The 18,423-nt window shown below is 38.7% G+C and overlaps 1 protein-coding gene across 3 annotated transcripts in view; it reads left to right on the top strand.

The window, feature by feature from the left end:
* LBR (lamin B receptor) overlaps positions 1-10,167 on the top strand; it is a 181,659-nt gene extending 171,492 nt beyond the window's left edge. For all 3 annotated transcript variants that reach the window (XM_057526778.1, XM_057526766.1, XM_057526774.1), the window contains 6 exons: positions 2-105; positions 1,026-1,151; positions 4,174-4,342; positions 7,146-7,226; positions 7,324-7,446; positions 8,182-10,167. In XM_057526778.1, coding sequence (XP_057382761.1) covers positions 2-105; positions 1,026-1,151; positions 4,174-4,342; positions 7,146-7,226; positions 7,324-7,446; positions 8,182-8,342 — 764 coding nt within the window. In that variant the 3' untranslated portion in view covers positions 8,343-10,167. The remainder of the gene's footprint in view (position 1; positions 106-1,025; positions 1,152-4,173; positions 4,343-7,145; positions 7,227-7,323; positions 7,447-8,181) is intronic.
* Positions 10,168-18,423: the final 8,256 nt, after the last annotated feature.

Below are 18,423 nucleotides of genomic sequence, written 5' to 3'. Positions count from 1 at the left end.
GGAAATGCTGTGTATGACTTCTTCATTGGCCGTGAGCTAAATCCTCGGATTGGTACTTTTGATCTCAAATACTTCTGTGAATTGCGCCCCGGATTGATTGGATGGGTATGTCTTTTTTTTTTTTTTTTTTTTAATTTCAATTCAGTAGTACAAATTAGTCTTGCATTTAGAAAGGATTGTAGACAATGTTAAAGTAAGCTGTGGGTGGTATGTTTTTAGGAATAATCATGGCATTGCATAAATCTGTCTACTTAAAATATTTTCTTGCTGTAAATATAGTCCAGAGGGTTAAGATGCCCTGTTACAGGTTATTAAACATTAAAAGAGTTTGTTTTATTTTGATTATATCAGTTTATGTTTATGTAGGAAAATTATAGTGTGTGAATTAAGAAAAAATGTATTTTCCTCCCCTTTAAAAAAATGTATTTTGACTTAATTTTAGACTTGTACGAGAGTTGCAAAAATAAAGAGTTCCTTCATACCACTCTCCCCAATGTTAACATCTGGCAGAACCATAGTATAGTTATCAAAAACAGCAATTAGAAAGAAAAAAACCCCACAAATTAACATTGTTACAGTAGTATTAATTAAATCCCTAGACCTTATTTGAGTTTCACCAGTGTTTCATGCTGTTGGCCTTTTCCTGTTCCAGAATCCTCTTCAGGGTCCCACAGTGCATTTATTTGTTATTTGGCCTTAGTCTCCTCTAGTCTGTGACAGTTACTGGTCTTTCCTTGTCCCTCATGACCTTGACACTTTTGAAGATACTGGTCAGTTATTTTGTAAGAGTGTCCTTCAGTTTGGGTTAGTCCAGTGTTCTCTCATGATTGGAGTGAGTTATACGTCTTTGGCAAGAACACCACAGAATAAGTGTCCATCTCAGTGCATCTTATCAAGGGACTCCTGAGGTTGATATGTCTTATCACTGATGGTGGCTTCTCGGTAAGGTGGTGTCTGCAGCTTTCTCAGCTGGGAAGTTACCACCTTTCTCTCTGTAGAAACTATACCTGCCCCTGTTATTTCAGGTGGTCATTAACCTGGTGATGCTTTTGGCTGAGATGAAGCTACAGGATCGCACTGTTCCATCCTTAGCAATGATTTTGGTCAACAGTTTCCAGCTCTTGTATGTGGTGGATGCTCTCTGGAATGAGGTAATTAATTTTAAGAGCTTTGGAGTCAGACGGCGTTGAGTGTGGGTGAGTGACCTGACGCCTCTGAGCCTCAGCTTCTTACACACAAAGTGAGGAGAATATAGCCTGCCTGCAAGGCTTGTGAGGATTAAAGGAGATGTGGATCCCTGTGACGCACTGAGCTCACACACAGTGAGCACTGACAGAGGGTAGGTGTCGAGAACTGTGATGATACTTCCGTGTATGTCAGCTGCTCTGTCAGGTGCTAAATATTTAAGATCTGTGGATCTTGGCTTTGTGGGTGTGACTGATTCATATAAATAAAACTTTATTTATATGAATTATTAACATTAATTTCTTATTGATTCTATCAGATGAAAATGGATGGACAGATTATCATCGAATTAAGATAGTGTGTTTTGGATTGTCAGGGGGAAGATAGTTCTTAAATAAAGGGGGAGCTGTTTTATTGTTGGTGTTTCAGAATAAAAGAGTAGCTCTAATTAGATGGATATAAAACCAGAAATCATGATACATTGAGGAAACCAGTTTAAATAAAGCTAATTTCCTAACACTTGGCTTTTCTCATACGTTGATACATCATCAGTTTTTTCTGCTGCTTGAAGACTGGCAAATGTTTGCTAATCTCCGTCTCACCTAACTATATTCCTCTTGAAAATAATTTCTTCCTTCGGTCTGTTTTACAACTGTTTTATCATTTACTGTTATCTTTGTCATCATCTCCTCCAAATTCCAAGTTGAGTTTTCTTTCAGTTTTAAAAACAAAATTGGCAGCCCTATGTCATAATGTTCCAAAATAAATTTTCTTGGCAGTCTGTTGACATTTGGAGAGAAGGTCCATCTCCTTTAAGGTGTTTTTTTAAAAACTGTCTTATTTGGTCATATTCAGTCAAAATGACTTTGAAAGCTTGATGTTGATTTGTCGATAACCTTCCTTTTCTTTGGGAGGAGGTTAGGACCTCTTTGAGGTGAACAGACCTCGAGTGCAAGTAGCCACGTTTGGATTCCTGTTGAGCTCCTGCCACTGAACACAGACCTGGGCTCAGCCTTAGAAGCTGCAGAGATTGTGGGAGCATCTGATACAGAGTCCTTTGAAAATTCCAAGTCTACTCAAAATTAAACATGCTTTTGAAATTAAAAAAAAAAACGACCAATTCTTGTAAATGCACTTAGTCTTGCTAGTTGTAGGTCTTTCTTTGATTTTGTAATAAAGGGCTCCTAAGAAGATGGTAGGTTACATTTTACAGGTCAGATGATATTTCCTCTGTTGCTTCATCACCTCAGAGATTTTTTTTTTAACTTCCTGTCTGGAAGCTTTTCAGTGATGAGTAATTCTTCCTTCTAGTTTTCTGTCGTGTCATGGTAGTCACTTTTGAAGTGACTTAGAAATTCATATTTTCTAGAGATTTAAACAAACATTGATTTCTGTTAATTAACAGAAAATGTTTGTATTTTAAGGCAAAACTGTTAAGGCAGTTTTTCACCAGGGGTAGTGGATTAAAGTTGGGAAGTTATTTTTTTAAATAGGTTATCAGTATCCCAGCCAGATTATAGTAGGCCTCTTGAAGAAGGGACTTGATTTTACGATTTTCTTTAGTATCTGGCACACTTTTGGGCAATTAGTAGATGCTTAATAATTTTCTTATTACATTGGGTGGTAGAAATTCTTCTACGTGTTGATGTGCTACACCTTAGAAAGTGGAGAATACGAACTTACGTATAAATGACCCTTCCTGTGAGCCTCCGCTGGCTGTCCAGCGAATCCCCTGAGGCCCCAGGAACTGGGTAGGGCTGAGGGTTCTGCCCCTGCTGGCGCAGCTGTTTATGCCTTGTCCCTCACTCGCTGCCCACTCCCGCGTGCCCCGTGGTTATCACTGGTCTGCTCTTGTACCTGCTCCCGTGTGCATAAGAATAGGCGCTCTTGACTAGAGGGTGAACCAAAGGGCCTGGAGTTGTTACATCCATTTTTCTGTTCCACGGTCCTTTTGCTTGCTTTCTGGAAAAAAATGCATTTTGGAGATTATCACTCTTTTTCTTTAACCTAGAATATTGATTTTTTTTAAATTTTAGTTTTATTGGAGTAGAGTTGATTTACAGTGTTGTGTTAGTTTCAGGTGTGCCGCAAAGTGATTCAGTTATACGTATATTCATTCTTTTTTAGGATCTTTTCTCATATAGGTGATGTTCCCTGTGCTATACAGCAGGTCCTTGTTGGTTTGATTCTTCAGCAGAGTTTACTTATACTTGCTAATTTTCCTAGTCAGCGGTGAGTACTAGTGTCAGAGGCAGATTAGAGATGCCCTTGGGCAGGGCCGTCTCCACTTCCAGAGCCAGGCCTGCAAGTTTCTGGTCCAGGGGGATCTGGCTGCTGGCTTGCGCTGACCAAATCCCCAAGAGAGTGCGTTCAGGTCCTGATTTACCCTGAGCAGCGAGGCAAGCATTTTCCCATGTTGCATTTTCCCATGTTGCCGGGTAGTGTGGAAAAGCTACACGAAAAGCCAGATTGCTATCAGAACTTAGGTTGGTGCACGTGTGCTGGGTGCTGGGGTGGCAGGTGGAAACCCGTGGTCCCCGCCTTCCATCTGCTAGTCTAGTGGCGAGAGTCGCTTATTTACAGGACAGTTACACGGTTGCTCCAGGCTTCAGCGGGTGGTGGGTGGTGGCATCTGAGAAGTGCCTTGTCTAGGGGGAGGGTTGAGGAAAGCAGCACGGGTGAGGCTTCAGCTGAAGTTGGAGCGGGGAGTTCCAGGCAGAGGCGTGGAGGCACAAGGGGCGTTGGGAGCCCTGTTGTTTCAGGATCGTGGAGGGAGAGGGTAGAGCGACAGGAGAAGAACAGAATGATACACGTGCCAAGGGAACCAGATCCCCACTCCCACTTTAAAACGGTTTTGGTTGGTGTACTTTCCCTTAGCCCTTTGTAAATTTGACTGTAAACTAGAACTTTATTTGAATACTTTAAACATAGCAGTTTTTGTCCCCCAAACTTTAAAAAAAATTTCCCCCCCCCTCCATACCCTTATAGGAAGCACTGTTGACAACCATGGACATTATCCATGATGGATTTGGATTCATGCTGGCTTTTGGAGATTTAGTGTGGGTTCCATTTATCTACAGCTTCCAAGCCTTTTATTTAGTCAGTCATCCAAATGAACTGTCTTGGCCAATGGCTTCTCTAATCATTGCTCTGAAACGTGAGTATTAACTTCAGTCTCTGTGTATTAAATACTGTGTGCTGACTCTGCTGTGCTGTGATAGCTACATATTTATAGCATGCCCTTTTACTTATTTTTTATTTTTTTATTTTTTTCAAGTCTGAATGGCTCTTTTTATTGTAATAAATGTATAAATAACCACTTAGTTCCAACAATCCAATTAAGTACTAAGTAACCAAGTTCATGTTTATAAAAGGGACAAATATGGCCGAGTTATGTAAAAGAAAATGCTGTTATACACTGGGAGCAGCTATCTAGCAATAGGACACAACTACAGATCTTATCAGAATGAGGTGACTGAGAAAAGCAAGGCTGATGGGAGGGAAGAACAGAAGACACAGACATAATAAGATATCATCTTAGGTAGCAGAAGGCATCTGAGAATATGGTGTTTGATCTGAGAATGGGGCTCGATGCTAGCTTTGACACTAGCTGTGTATTCTTGTACAGTTTACTTGTTTTCTCTGATCCTTGAGCTCTTTTAGGAAAATCAGGATTGAATTTTAGTCTTTCCTGGACCTTTTTTTTTTTTTTTTAACATCTTTATTGGAGTATAATTGCTTTACAATGTTGTGTTAGTTTCTGCTGTATAACAAAGTGAATCAGCTATACGTATACATATATCCCCATATCCCCTCCCTCTTGCGTTTCCCTCCCACCATCCCTATCCCACCCCTCTAGATGGACACAAAGCACCGAGCTGATCTCCCTGTGCTATGCGGCTGCTTCCCACTAGCTGTCTGTTTTACATTTGGTAGTGTATATACGTCCACGCCACTCTCTCACTTCATCCCAGCTTACCCTTCCCCTTCCCCGTGTCCTCAAGTCCATTCTCTATGTCTGCGTCTTTATTCCTGTCCTGCCCCTAGGTTCATCAGAACCATCTTTTTTTTTAGATTATACATATGTGTTAGCATACAGTATTTGTTTTTCTCTTTCTGACTTACTTCACTCTGTATGACAGACTCTAGGTCCATCTACCTCACTACAAATAGTTCATTTTCATTTCTTTTTATGACTGAGTAATATTCCATTGTATATATGTGCCACATCTTCTTTATCCATTCATCTGTTGATGGACACTTAGGTTGCTTCCATGTCCTGGCTATTGTAAATAGAGCTGCAATGAACATTGTGGTACATGACTCTTTTTGAATTATGGTTTTCTCAGGGTATATGCCCAGTAGTGGGATTGCTGGGTTATATGGTAGTTCTATTTTTAGTTTTTTAAGTTACCTCCGTACTGTTCTCCATAGTGGCTGTATCAGTTTACATTCCCACCAACAGTGCAAGAGCGTTCCCTTTTCTCCACACCCTCTCCAGCATTTATTGTTTGTAGATTTTTTGATGATGGCCATTCTGACTGGTGTGAGGTGATACCTCACTGTAGTTTTGATTTGCATTTCTCTAATGATTAGTGATTAGCGTGCCCTTTTAAATGGCCATGATTGGCTCAAGTTTGAAGTAATCTGTGATGGATGAGTTGAGTAATAAAAAGATTCTTGCATCTTACAAAGAGAATGGATGTTTCTTTCTTGGGTTCTTCAGTAGTTCTTTAAACATAATTTTAAACAAATCATTTGGTTTTAAAATTTAGTTTAAAATAGTAAGTTAATTTAAAATTTTATTGTCTTAGTAATGATTCATTTTTTCTGTTGAGTGCCTGCTTTTTCTGGTAACACCTTAAAAAGTAGGAAGATTGGTCTTGCCTTCCTAGAGCTTGCATTCTAACAGGAGAAATAAGACGCTCAGACACTGCATTGAGGGGTAGGAAGAGTCTAGAGGAGGGACTTACAGACCAAATATGATGGGAGTTTAAGGTAGAGAGTGTGTCTCTCTCTGGGGGAACATCAGTGTAAACTTATTGGAGGATATGGTGTTTGATCTGAATTGTAGTGGGTAGAAGTGGGATGGGGAGATACATACATCGGACAGAGGGAACCACTCGGCCAGGGTGGATGGTGGAGAGGAGTGAGGAGTACACTTTGCCCGGCTGGTCGTGGGTTAGCTTCGGGATGGCTTTTCTTTCGTTATACTGGTGGTTAAACACCTCCGCCAGAGGGAGGGCAGGGAAAATTAGCACTGGACTTCAAATATTGCTAGTTTTGCTACACTAATCAGTATTTATGGTAGAAGAAGAAATTCAAGCTATTGGTTGAAATTGAGATTTAGTTTCTTCATTGGTTTGGTTAAACGTGCCTGTGTGTTATTCAAGACAGGATATGTATATTTTACAGTTAAGCTAAAAGTAGGGAGTAGAGTTATTTCTTACTACTTTATTGAGGACTGATAATAAATAGTGATATGTCAGGGCCTCTTAATTTTGACATTTTGGAATTTGAAATAAAGCTACCAACTTGGAGGCTTACAGTGGGATTCGGCATATATTTATGTGCAAGTTGTTCTGGTGCAGATTCTGAGCTATAGTTTTATTAATAAAGCATTCATGTTGTGGCCAGTAGGTATCATAACTAACAGATGAACTCCAGTATTGACTTTATTGTAATGTGGGCTGCCTTAGATTTTGTTCATGGATGTAACTATATTTGTTAGTTTTGCCTTCAAGGTAGATGATGAAAGCTGTACGATAGTGAGATATCAGGATCATATCTTCTTTTGACCTTCTAAGATTGAGAGGTTTTGAATTGTTAAGAAATCAAACTATTCTGTACTTTGGAAATTTCCTTGGAGCACAGGAATGATTTCTAAATGAAATTACAGATGCTTTTAAATAAAGATTATATCTAAATTGTTAACAAATGAAATTTTTAAAAAATTACAGTGTGTGGATTTGTAATCTTCCGATGTGCAAATTCTCAGAAAAATGCATTCCGGAAAAATCCCACTGATCCAAAGCTTGCACGTAAGTATTGGTTTATATTTATAGTATTTATACCACATAAAGATTTTATGTCTGTTTGTCTAGAGATCATTAAAAATGTATTTTTATTTTTGTATAGATTTAAAAACCATTCATACTGCAACAGGAAAAAATCTTCTCGTTTCTGGATGGTGGGGTTTTGTTCGCCATCCCAATTACTTGGGTGACCTCATCATGGCCCTGGCGTGGTCCCTCCCATGTGGTAAGCATTAAGAAGAGAACTGATTTGACTCTTTCTCCGGCCACCACAGGATGTGTGTGTGCTCGTTGGGTCTGGGTGTTGCCTGTTGGAGGTTTGGGTTGCCCGTTCCCCATCTGGGTGCTGCACTTTTGTGTATCCAGCACCTCATTCATCCAGCGTCTGAGGGGAATTAGGAATTCACAGAGCCTGAAGTTTTACTCTAAACTTCTGCAAGCAAAATTTTAAGTTTTAAACTGTGCCTGGTAGCTTTTTTTCTAAGAAGAATGTGTAGAAATTAACTTTTTATTCGTGACTCAGTGTACGTAGATTGTGAAAAGCTTCGGTTCTTAAGAAGAAGAAAAGGCGCACTCTGTTCTGTTTGTGTTAGTGTCAGCGCATACCCTGCAGTGCTGTCTGCCCTGCCCACCCTGCCCCGCACTGGTGGCCTGTCGTCCTCTTCCTGAGCACCGGCGGGGAGGAAACGGGGAGATTTGCGTTAAATACAGAGGTTCTGATCATGAAGGATTGTTAGGGTGGATTAATCACTGTTCTCTGAATAGCTCTTAATTCAAATACTACCTCCTGCCGCACCCTAGTGGGATTTTATGAACCGGTTTAGTTGTTTCCCCCATTGGAGAAAATGAAGTAACGGGATGGTCCATTTTTAGACGATTTGGGGACCAGCAGGAAACAATACTGTGTAGTTGTGTAGTGATAATAAAAATACCTAGTACTATTTACTGTTGCTGTCCCCAGGTTTCAATCACATTCTGCCTTATTTCTACGTGATTTATTTCACCATTTTGCTGGTGCACCGTGAGGCTCGCGATGAACACCACTGTAGGAAGAAGTACGGCCTGGCGTGGGAGAAGTACTGCCAGCGCGTCCCGTACCGCATATTCCCATACATCTACTGATTCTGGCCTAGGCGCTGTCTAAATGCTCCTGCAGTTTTGGCTTCCATTTGCAAAAAAAGAAAAAAAACCCAAAATGAACCTTTCGTTGCACCGACAGGATCTTGATGTTTCTCTTTCTGAGGCAGGACTACAGAGCCAAGTAGTAAGTTTTTTAATGTAACCATGTTTATTTTTATTAAATCATAACAATTAACATAAGGAAAATATAAATAAAGACGTTAGAATTTGCATTCTAATAGGAAATTTTCAATCCTTAAAAATCTGAAAACAGAAAATAGTCTTACAAATGCACTGAATACTGTTGATGTTTAGGGTTTTTGATTACCTTTCAAAGTTTGATTCTTCTGTCCAGTTGCTTTTTCTTAAATGAAAACACTGTTACATTTTAAAGTACATTTATGTTTTATTGCGTTAAGAGAATAGAATTTTCATTTGTTTCCCTTTAAATCATTTACTAGCTATGTGATTTGAAAGTAAAAACTGGTCCTCTCTCTCTGTTCAATGCTGTACGGGAAGGGGGATGATTGATAGTGGACACTGTTTAATGAAGACCATTAGTAGTGGTTTGCTTAACCTCAACTTGTAAAACTGCATTTGAAACTGTAAATACATAGCTTTTATGTAATATATGGCGACTTCAGATTTTTCTGTATAGTATTTTGAATGTGAAATAATTTTCGGGACTAAGTATCTTTTTAACAAACATTTGCAGTATTTTAAATTAAATTTTGTAAAGTACTACATGCGAATTAAACATTTTGAAAGAAGTGGAATTCATTTAATATTGTATGAAAGATGCTATTAAGAGTAGGAAGGGTATTTTTCCTAATCCAAAGTTTGTGAATTTGGCTTTGCTACCTCAATCGCAGGTGTTTGTTTGCCTTTATAAACTGTTGCAAATAGAAAAATAGAATAAATATATATTTTTGGAATAACATCACTATTTAAACATTTTTACACAGAGTGGTGTTTGAAAATATGCCATTTCTGAAAGGCTAATATTTTTATATGTTTCTGACTTTTTAAATTAAACTGTGTTTTTGCTACTGTTAGTTCAGGCAGTTTATACTGTATTTTGCATAGCCTTTGTATTTACAAAACTCTACTCCCTGTAAAGGAGTGTTGTATTCATCTTTAGAAATCTATTTATCTAAAAACAATTTAAGGGAATAGTTTAAAATCATTTCTTTTAGTTTAATAGCTGTGCATAAGGTAGCTTTAGCCATTAGATTCTACTTAAGTTGATGTAGTCTCATATTAATTGTCTTATAATGGAACAGTAGCAAATTCACTAAGGTTTCGTATTCAGAGTTAAATTGTTCTCCAGAATCTTAAACATAGGGGAATCTAATAAATATAGTGTATATGTTTGGGTTTTTAATTATACATTTTATATATGAGCCATTTAGATATGCAGTGTTTGTTCTACGTTGCAGTTCGAAGTGTATATAACTGAACTTATGTTAATGTGATCATGAAGAACATTCCGCATCCTCTAGTCTTTAAACATCGTTTTGGTGAAATTTTCAGTGTTTTATTAGTACTGATGGTATGCAAGCAGTTTTTTAATGCTTGTCTCCTGGCATCAAAAAATGGCGTCCCAGCCTATTCTATACTAGATTCACCAATGAAGCTTTAGGGGAGGAAGAAGGACCTTTTAATTCTTTCCTTGGTAATGAGAAAAGAGCTGTTTCCAACACAGTGCTGCAGTTTCTGGATATCAGCTGCAATTTGTTTTTAATTTTGTTTTTGACATGTTTATTTGACAAGTTTTATAATGAAGTTTTAAGTTGGAAATAAAGTTGAAAATAAGATGTTGCTTTGATCACTTTGGAGTCTCTCTGTTTGTTTGTGTTTTTTTTTTGGCCTGTAACTCTGGGATCATTGGGACCAAAACAGGAGCCCTTAGATTACCACTCCCCACCCAACCCCTGTTTTTTTTCTAGGTTCCTTTGGGCCCCTCCTGGACCACAAGGAATCCAAAAGGCAAACTGGGACCCCAGGCAAACTGCTGTTTGCATCGAGGCTCTCAGAAGTTGGAGCTTGAAAGGGGTTAGTGGAGGGTCCCAACTCCCAGACATTGGTCATGGATTTAGTATTTGCTCTTTGAGAAAATAGAGGAATGATCAAAAGTATCATAGACTCAGTAATACTTTCAAATGAATTTGTATTACTCACAAAAGCACCTAAGTGCATGTGAAAGATAGGTAGTACACATGTGTGAGAGGCATTTGTGTGTCAGTGAAATGAGATCAGACACTTTCATGTCTTCATCTCTCTTCCCAGTGTGACATGGCTTTGCAGAACGTGGGTGTTTCGAATATGCACCAACACCAAGTAGGCTAAAAATATCACATCATGTGATTCTTATCTTGGTCTTATTTTTGTACTGTTTGAGGAAAAGGCTTTGCTTATTGGTGGTTTCCATAACTCATGGACTGTTTTGTTTTAGCAGATTGTGGATAATTCCTAAAACTATTTTAACAAATGAATTGGACCAAATAAAAGATCCCACCTTGTATCATTTGTTAAAATCCTATGTTTTATCATTTTCTTATTGATTCCTAAATGACAGGGGCTAGGTCTTTATAATTCTTTTCTATAGTGCTGTGTGTAATTAGATTCTCAGTGTATGTGTTTTTGATAATGTGACTTTCAGATAGTACAATTTCCTAGACACAAAAGTAAGTAGACGTTAATATTTTGTTCATGGCTGTTACAGAGTCTAGTTCTGGGTGTGAGCCCCACCCTCCCTACCCCCCCCCCCCCTTATTACAGACAGAACGGATTGTTTGATCTTCATTTGTGGAGACATGGGATTTGTTTTCTGCCAATGGACCCATTGCTGAGGTAATGTGACAATGAACATGGCTTTGAATCCTAGCCCTGCTTCCTCCTGGCCATGTGAGCTTGGGCAAGTCACTTAATCACTCTGAGCAGCATTCTTCATGTATAAAATTTGGTTGATATACCACATAGTACATAGGTGGCCTGAAGATAATATAGGAATTTTTATGATTACTCAACATAATTGGTGCTCAATAATAAAAATCTACCTATAGAAACACATTTTGACATTTATCCAATTTTCTGAATTAGCATTGAATTCTCAGGGTTAGTTTTTCAGTGGAAGGAGAAGGTCTGGTGAAGTCAGAACAAGACCATTTCTTTAAGGGAAGAAGAGCCTCTTTTGTCTCAGAAGTGTGCAGTCAGGCCAACAGTGTCATGTTCTGTGTTCTCTTAGAGCAGCCTGGGAAAGTATTCCAAAGAACTGCTCTTCATGTATATGTTTTATTGTATATAATTGCAGAAATCACTTTTTGGAATGAAAAATTTCATAAAAACATGCCCTAATATCTTGCCAGTTGCTGTAGTTTTCCCTTTTAGAAAAGTCAAACCGTCTTCTTTCCGGGACGTGCTCCCTCACCTGAACTGGAGCCAACCCACAGGGACACTGCTTAGAATGGAAGCAGCTGGGCGCTTCCTCTACGTGTTGAAGTTTTCATGTACAGATGGAAGGAAGAGACAGCCCTGTCTAGTCTGGCTGATGATACAGATGTTTTCATGAAGGATGTACATGTGAATGTCTTGAAACGTGTAATTCTGGTTAGGAGTCAAAAATTACATGGTTTGTTATGGAAGTTCATTTTTCATTCTTCTCACACAGCAATGCAACTTGCATTGTGATCCAGTGACTAGGAGGTTTCTTTGTGGATAAATACACGGACGTTAAAAAATTTGAGGGTAAGCCAGCAGCTGTCAAAATACTGGACCTCTCAGGTGTCTGGTAAACTGGGCATTCAAAAGTATAGAGTTCTGATTCTGTTTGCTTAGAAGCATTTGGTCTTTCAGCAGAAATCTGAAAAAAAAAAAAAATCCAATAGCCAAATTGTATAGTTCAAGTAAACCCGTGGCTCACATTTTCTTTACACTAGATTTGGGGGGTTTGTTACAAATTGAATACTTTTAACTTTAGATGATTATGTGGTTATGTAACTGCATATGGAAATTATGCCTGAAGAATTTAATATTTTAAAGAGTAACTAGTATGGCTTTATGGTACATATTCTTAAGAAATCACACTGGATGTTGGTATAGCATCTATTTTAGATTTTAGCAGTATTCGGGGCTATTTTACCTGTTTGTAGTCTGAAGTATATCAGCCAGTCTCCCTAGTGAAATCATAAGAATGGGAAGTAGAAGGAAGGAATGTTTTGTATTACTGAGGGAAAACTCAGTGGTTTAAGACGTCGTGATAAACATTTGGGTGGTTACCTTTGTTGGCAAGAAGTATATTTCAGGAAAATCACAACATATCTCACAAGGCAGCGAGTCTTCTAGTATTTTTTCTTCATGATTCCACCTTGCCCCCTCAATGAATAAACCAAAGACGTGAACTCCAATGTGTGTGGGGTCTGTGCCCTAAGATCAAAGAGAGGTGTTGTCAGTGGGTCCCAGATAGGACCTTTCCTTTAATAGAAGCTGCTGCATCTGGAGGAAGGTCAGGGAGGAGGTCAAAGAAGAGGAGGTGCACTTCTCTGCCATTGCCATGTGGGACCACCCTGTCCCAGGCCTGTTTTCCCAGGTTCTAGGGTGAGTACTTCATTCTTTTCCTACTCTGACAGCATAAACAATTTGTAGTCTTTAGTCTATATATGATGATCCGGGATTGACAAGTATTTCAAATACAGTAAAACTCCAAATTTCTGGAATTATAATCCCTTAGGCCAGTGTTTTAAAAGAGAGCAAAAACAGTTACAGAACGAGTCAATCTTCTAGCAAGATGGAAGAGTAGCAAGACCCTGCGCTCACCTCCTCCCATGGCCACACCATATTTATGGAGCAAATGTTGATGAGAATGACCTGACGACTAGCAGAAAAGATTTTCCACAACTCAAGATACAAAGAAGGAACCAAAATGAGACAGGTTGGAGGGACAGAAATGCAGTGTATAGGTAAGACCCACACCCCAGGTAGGCAGCCCACAAATGGGGGGATAATCACAACTGCAGAGGTTCTCCCCAAGGAGCGAGTGGTCTGAGCCCCACATCAGGCTCCCCAGCCTGGGGGTCCAGCACCAGGAAGACAAGCCTCCAGAACTTCTGGCTTTGAAGGCCGGTGGGCCTGATGTATGGGAGAGCCAAAGGGCTGTAGGAAACATAGACTCCTCTCTTAAAGGGCTCATGTAAAATCTCACATGCTCTGAGATCCAGCCCAGAGGCAGTAATTTGAAAGGAGCCTGGGTAAGACCCACTTGCTGATCTTGAGGAACCTCCCTGAAGGGAGGAGGCAAGTGGGGCTTCCCCTGGGGACATAGGTGCTGGTGGCAGCTATTTTGGAGAGCTGTCACTACCATGAGGGCTCTGGTGCTGGCAAGTGGCATTCTGGAGCCCTAGTAATAGCTTATTAGTGGTGGTGGCTTACCTGCCCACCAGCAGACTGCCCCAGGACCCAGACGCGTAGGCTTGGGGCCAGTTCTGCCTACCAGTGCCCAAAGCAGTCAGCCCCACCACAGTAGAAGGGCCCAAGTGGCCACCTAGGGTGTACCCCTAGAGAATACAGCTCTGGTGACGAGGGGAGCGTGCTGCTGCGCCCCACAGGACATCTCCTACATAAGGCCACTTCTCTAAGAACAAGAAATGTAACCAATCTACCAAATGCGTAGAAATTAACACGGAGAATTAAGCAAAATGAGAAGACAGAGGAATGTGTTCCAAATGAAATAACAAGACAAAACCCCAGAAAAAGAGCTAAATGACATGGAGAGACGCAATCTACCTAATAAAGAGTTCGAGCTAATGATCATAAAGAGGCTCAACAAACTTGGGACAGGAACTGATGGACACAGTAGAAATTTAACAAAGAGTTAGAAAACATAAAGGAGAGCCAAACAGAGCTGAAGAATACAATAACAAATAAAAAATACCCTGGAAGGAATCAATAGTAGATTAGATGATGCAGAGGAATGGATCAGTGAACTGGAAACAGAGTCGTGGGAAATCCCCCAAGCTGAACAGAAAAAAGAAAACAATTTTAACAAATGAGGATAGTTTAAGAGACCTCTTACATCAAGTACAACATCAAGTGTACTAACATACATATTATAGGGGACACAGAAGGAGAAAAGAGAGAGAAAGGGGCACAGAACTTATTTGAGGAGATAGAGATAATAGCTGAAAATTTTCCTAACCTGGGAAAGGGAACAGACATCCAGGTCTAGGAATTTACAGAGTCCCAAACAAGAGCCACCCAAAGAGATCCACACCAAGACATATTGCAATTTTAATTGCCATATTAATGGCAAAAATTAAAGAGAGAAAGTTAAAAGTAGGAGAAAGCAACTGGTTATGTATAAGGGAACTCCCATTAGACCATCAGCTAAATTTTCAGCAGAAAAAACTGCAGTCCAGAAGGGAGTGGCACAATGTATTTAAAGTGATAATAGGAAAAAATCTACAACCAGGAACACTGACTGGTGATGCTCTCATTCAGATTTGAAGGAGAGATCAAGAGTTTTACAGACAAGCAAAAGCTAGAAGAGTCCATCACCACTAAACAGGCTTTACAAGAAATGTTAAAGGGACTTCTTTAAGTAGAAAGGAAAAGACCACAACTAGAAATATGAAAATTATGAATGAAAAAATCTCATTGGTAAAGGCAAACATACAGTAAAGATATTAGCAGAAGAACCACTTATAAAGCAGGTAGGAAGGTTAAAAGACAAAAGTAGTAAAATCATCTATATCCACAACGCAGCCAAACATAAATTTAAAAATAAATAAATAGCTATTTATTACAAAAAAACAGAACAAAAATGGAAACAAAAGAACCCCAAAGTTAGCAGAAGGAAAGAAATAAAAATCAGAGCCGAAATAAATGAAATAGAGACTAAAAAAATAGAAAAGGTCAATGAAACTAAGAGCTGATTCTTTGAAAAGTACCACAAAATCAATAAACCTTTAGCCACACTCATCAAGAAAAAATGAGAGAGGGCCCAAATAAATAAAATCAGAAATGATAGAGAAGTTACAAATGACACCACAGAAATACAAAGGATCATAAGAGATTACTATGAACAACTATATGCCAATAAAATGGATAACCTAGAAGAAATGTATAAATTCCTAGAAATGTACAGTCTCCCAAGACAGAATCAGGAAGAAATAGAAAATATTAACAGACTGATTACCAGTAATGAAATTGAATCAGCAATCAAGACACTCCCAACAAACAAAAGTCCAGGACCAGATGGCTTCACAGGATGTTAAAGAAGAGTTAACACCCATCTTTCTCAAACTCTTCCAGAAAATTGAAGAGGAAATAATGCTTTGGATCTCATTCTACCAGGCCAGCATTACCCTGAAACCAAAACCAGACAAAGATATCACAAAAAAAGAAAATTACAGGCCAATATCACTGATGAACATAGATGCAATAATCCTCAACAAAATATCAGCAAACTAAATTCAGCAATACATTAAAAGGATCATATACCATGATCAAGTGGGATTTATCCAACGGATGCAAGGATGGTTCAATATCAATCAGTATATATATAGTGGACTATTAGCCATAAAAAAAGAATGAAATATCATTTGCAATAACATGGATTGACCTGGAGGGTGTTACGCTAAATGAAGTAAGTCAGACAGAGAAAGACAAACATTGTATGACTTCACTCATATGTGGAACCTAAAAAAACAAATGAACAAACACAGCAAAATAGAAAGAGACTCACAGATATGGAGAACAAACAGATGGTTGCCAGAGGGGAGGGGGGTAGGGGTTGAAAAGAAAATAAATGTAACTATGTGCAGTAATGAATGTTAATTAGCTTATTGTGGTGGTCATTTCAGAATTCATATTTATCTGAAACCATAAGGTTGTATACCTTAAATATATACAATTTTTTGTCAATTATGCTTCAATAAAGTTAAAAAAAGAGAAAAGATGAACCATGGTAAAAAAAAAAAAAGATTTCACTCTGTTCAAACTTTCTTATTTACTTCTACCGTTGTGGCTACAATGATTCATTTAGGCCCTTGAAATTTTAAAAGGTTGGGAAGGGTTCTGTATCATATCTTTGAATGGTATGAAAAAGGCTAAATGAGTTTTGATAAGTAGAAAATTTAGTTGCTAGCAGCTCCAATTCTGGGTAACTCCAGTTGTGTGTTAGGAAGGCTCTTACTTCTCTGGTCAGGCAGGCCACTTGGGAGAAGGGATGAGCATAGCTGTCCTAAGCTCAACACTCCAGGCCCCTGGGCCAGCTCTTTTGCAGGTGAGCTGCGGTGTGGAACAGCCAGTGCTGTACTCACTGACATTATCTGAGCTCAACTCTGTGGAACACAACTGTATCTGAAGGTGCAAACTAAACTCATAGAAAACACCTTGAAATTGTCTTATTCTATAAAAGACTCTTACTGGAGATTGCTTTGTATAATGACTTTCACTTCTCTTTAACTCTTATGTAAATCCAAAGTTTCTTATACTGCATTTGCTCTAGTATTGTCCTTTCATATAAATCTTGGAAGAAGTTAATATAATGCATTTGACAGTGACTTCCATTTATACTTGACTTGTATCACTTGGCCATGGCATATGGGGGGGTCTTTCCTCTCGAAAAACTCAAATCATAGGTAATTTGTAAATAGCTCAGATTTAACTCTCCAAAGAGCCACTCAGAATAAATGGAAGTAATCTTACTTTACTTAAATCGAAGCTGGTTCTTGGTATAAAGCAGAAATAACTGAGAACATTATTGTGAGGTTAGAGACAAATGACAAAGTTGGGAGGTCAGCACATACTCCCTTCTCACCCTCTGTGAGGCATAAGAAAAGGCACCAGCAAACACCTGCTTCTCTGCAACATTTGCATGTCCAACGGGCTGTGTAGAAGAGGTTAGGATATGGGCTATCGAGTCAGCTAGACTTGGGTTCAAGCCTTATGATCTGAGCTCTAGTGATCTTGAGAAGGCCCTTCACCCTCTTTGAACCTTAGTTTCCTGATCTATAAAATGAGGATACTTTTTGAGGATTAAATAATACAGATAAAGAGCTTAGCACAGTATCTGGCACATAGGAGATACTCAGTAAACGTTGGCTAATAAGCATCAGTGCCATCAATCACAGATAGATTGTGATCTTCTGGAGGGCAGGAGCCTTATTTTGTTCATCTCTATATTTGCACCACCTAGCACAGCACTGGACACACACACACATGCACACACAGGTATATGACATGATACATGTATATATTGCAAAATGATCACCACAATAAGTCTAGGTAACATTCATCACCATATATATTTATAATTTTTTCTTGTGATGAGAACTTTTAATATTTACTCTCTTAGCAATTTTCAAATATGCAATACAGTATCATTAACTATCATCTCCATGCTGTACATTACACTGCAGGGCTTAATTTATTTTATGACTGGAAGTTTGTACTTTTTTGACCACTTTTACCCATTTCACTCACCTCCCTACCCCAGCCTCTGGCAACCACCAATCTGTTCTCTGTATCTATGAATTTGGTTTTTTTTTTTTTGGATTCCACATATAAGTGAGAGCATATGGTGTTTGTCCTTCTCTGTATGACTTATTTCACTTAGCATGATGCCCTCAAGGTCCATCCATGTTGTTGCAAATGGCAAGATTTCCTTATTTTTTATGGGTGAATAATATTTATTCCATTGTATATTAGAGAGTAGATCCCAAGAGTTCTCATCACAAGGAAAAAAACATTTTTCTTTTTGTATCTATGGGTGTTAACTAAACTTTTTGTGGTAATCATTTCACAATATATCTAAGTCAAAAAGTCTGAGAAAACCATAATTCAAAAAGAGTCATGTACCAAAATGTTCATTGCAGCTCTATTTACAATAGCCAGGACATGGAAGCAACCTAAGTGTCCATCAACAGATGAATGGATAAAGAAGATGTGGCACATATATACAATGGAATATTCCTCAGCCATAAAAAGAAACGAAATTGAGTTATTTGTAGTGAGGTGGATGGACCTAGAGTCTGTCATACAGAGTGAAGTAAGTCAGAAAGAGAAAAACAAATACCGTATACTA

The sequence above is a fragment of the Balaenoptera acutorostrata genome, chromosome 1 (genome assembly GCF_949987535.1).
Source record: "Balaenoptera acutorostrata chromosome 1, mBalAcu1.1, whole genome shotgun sequence".
Taxonomy (NCBI): Eukaryota; Metazoa; Chordata; class Mammalia; order Artiodactyla; family Balaenopteridae; genus Balaenoptera; species Balaenoptera acutorostrata.
Note: the sequence above shows the minus strand (reverse complement) of the source record. Positions and strands in the feature narration are given on the sequence as shown.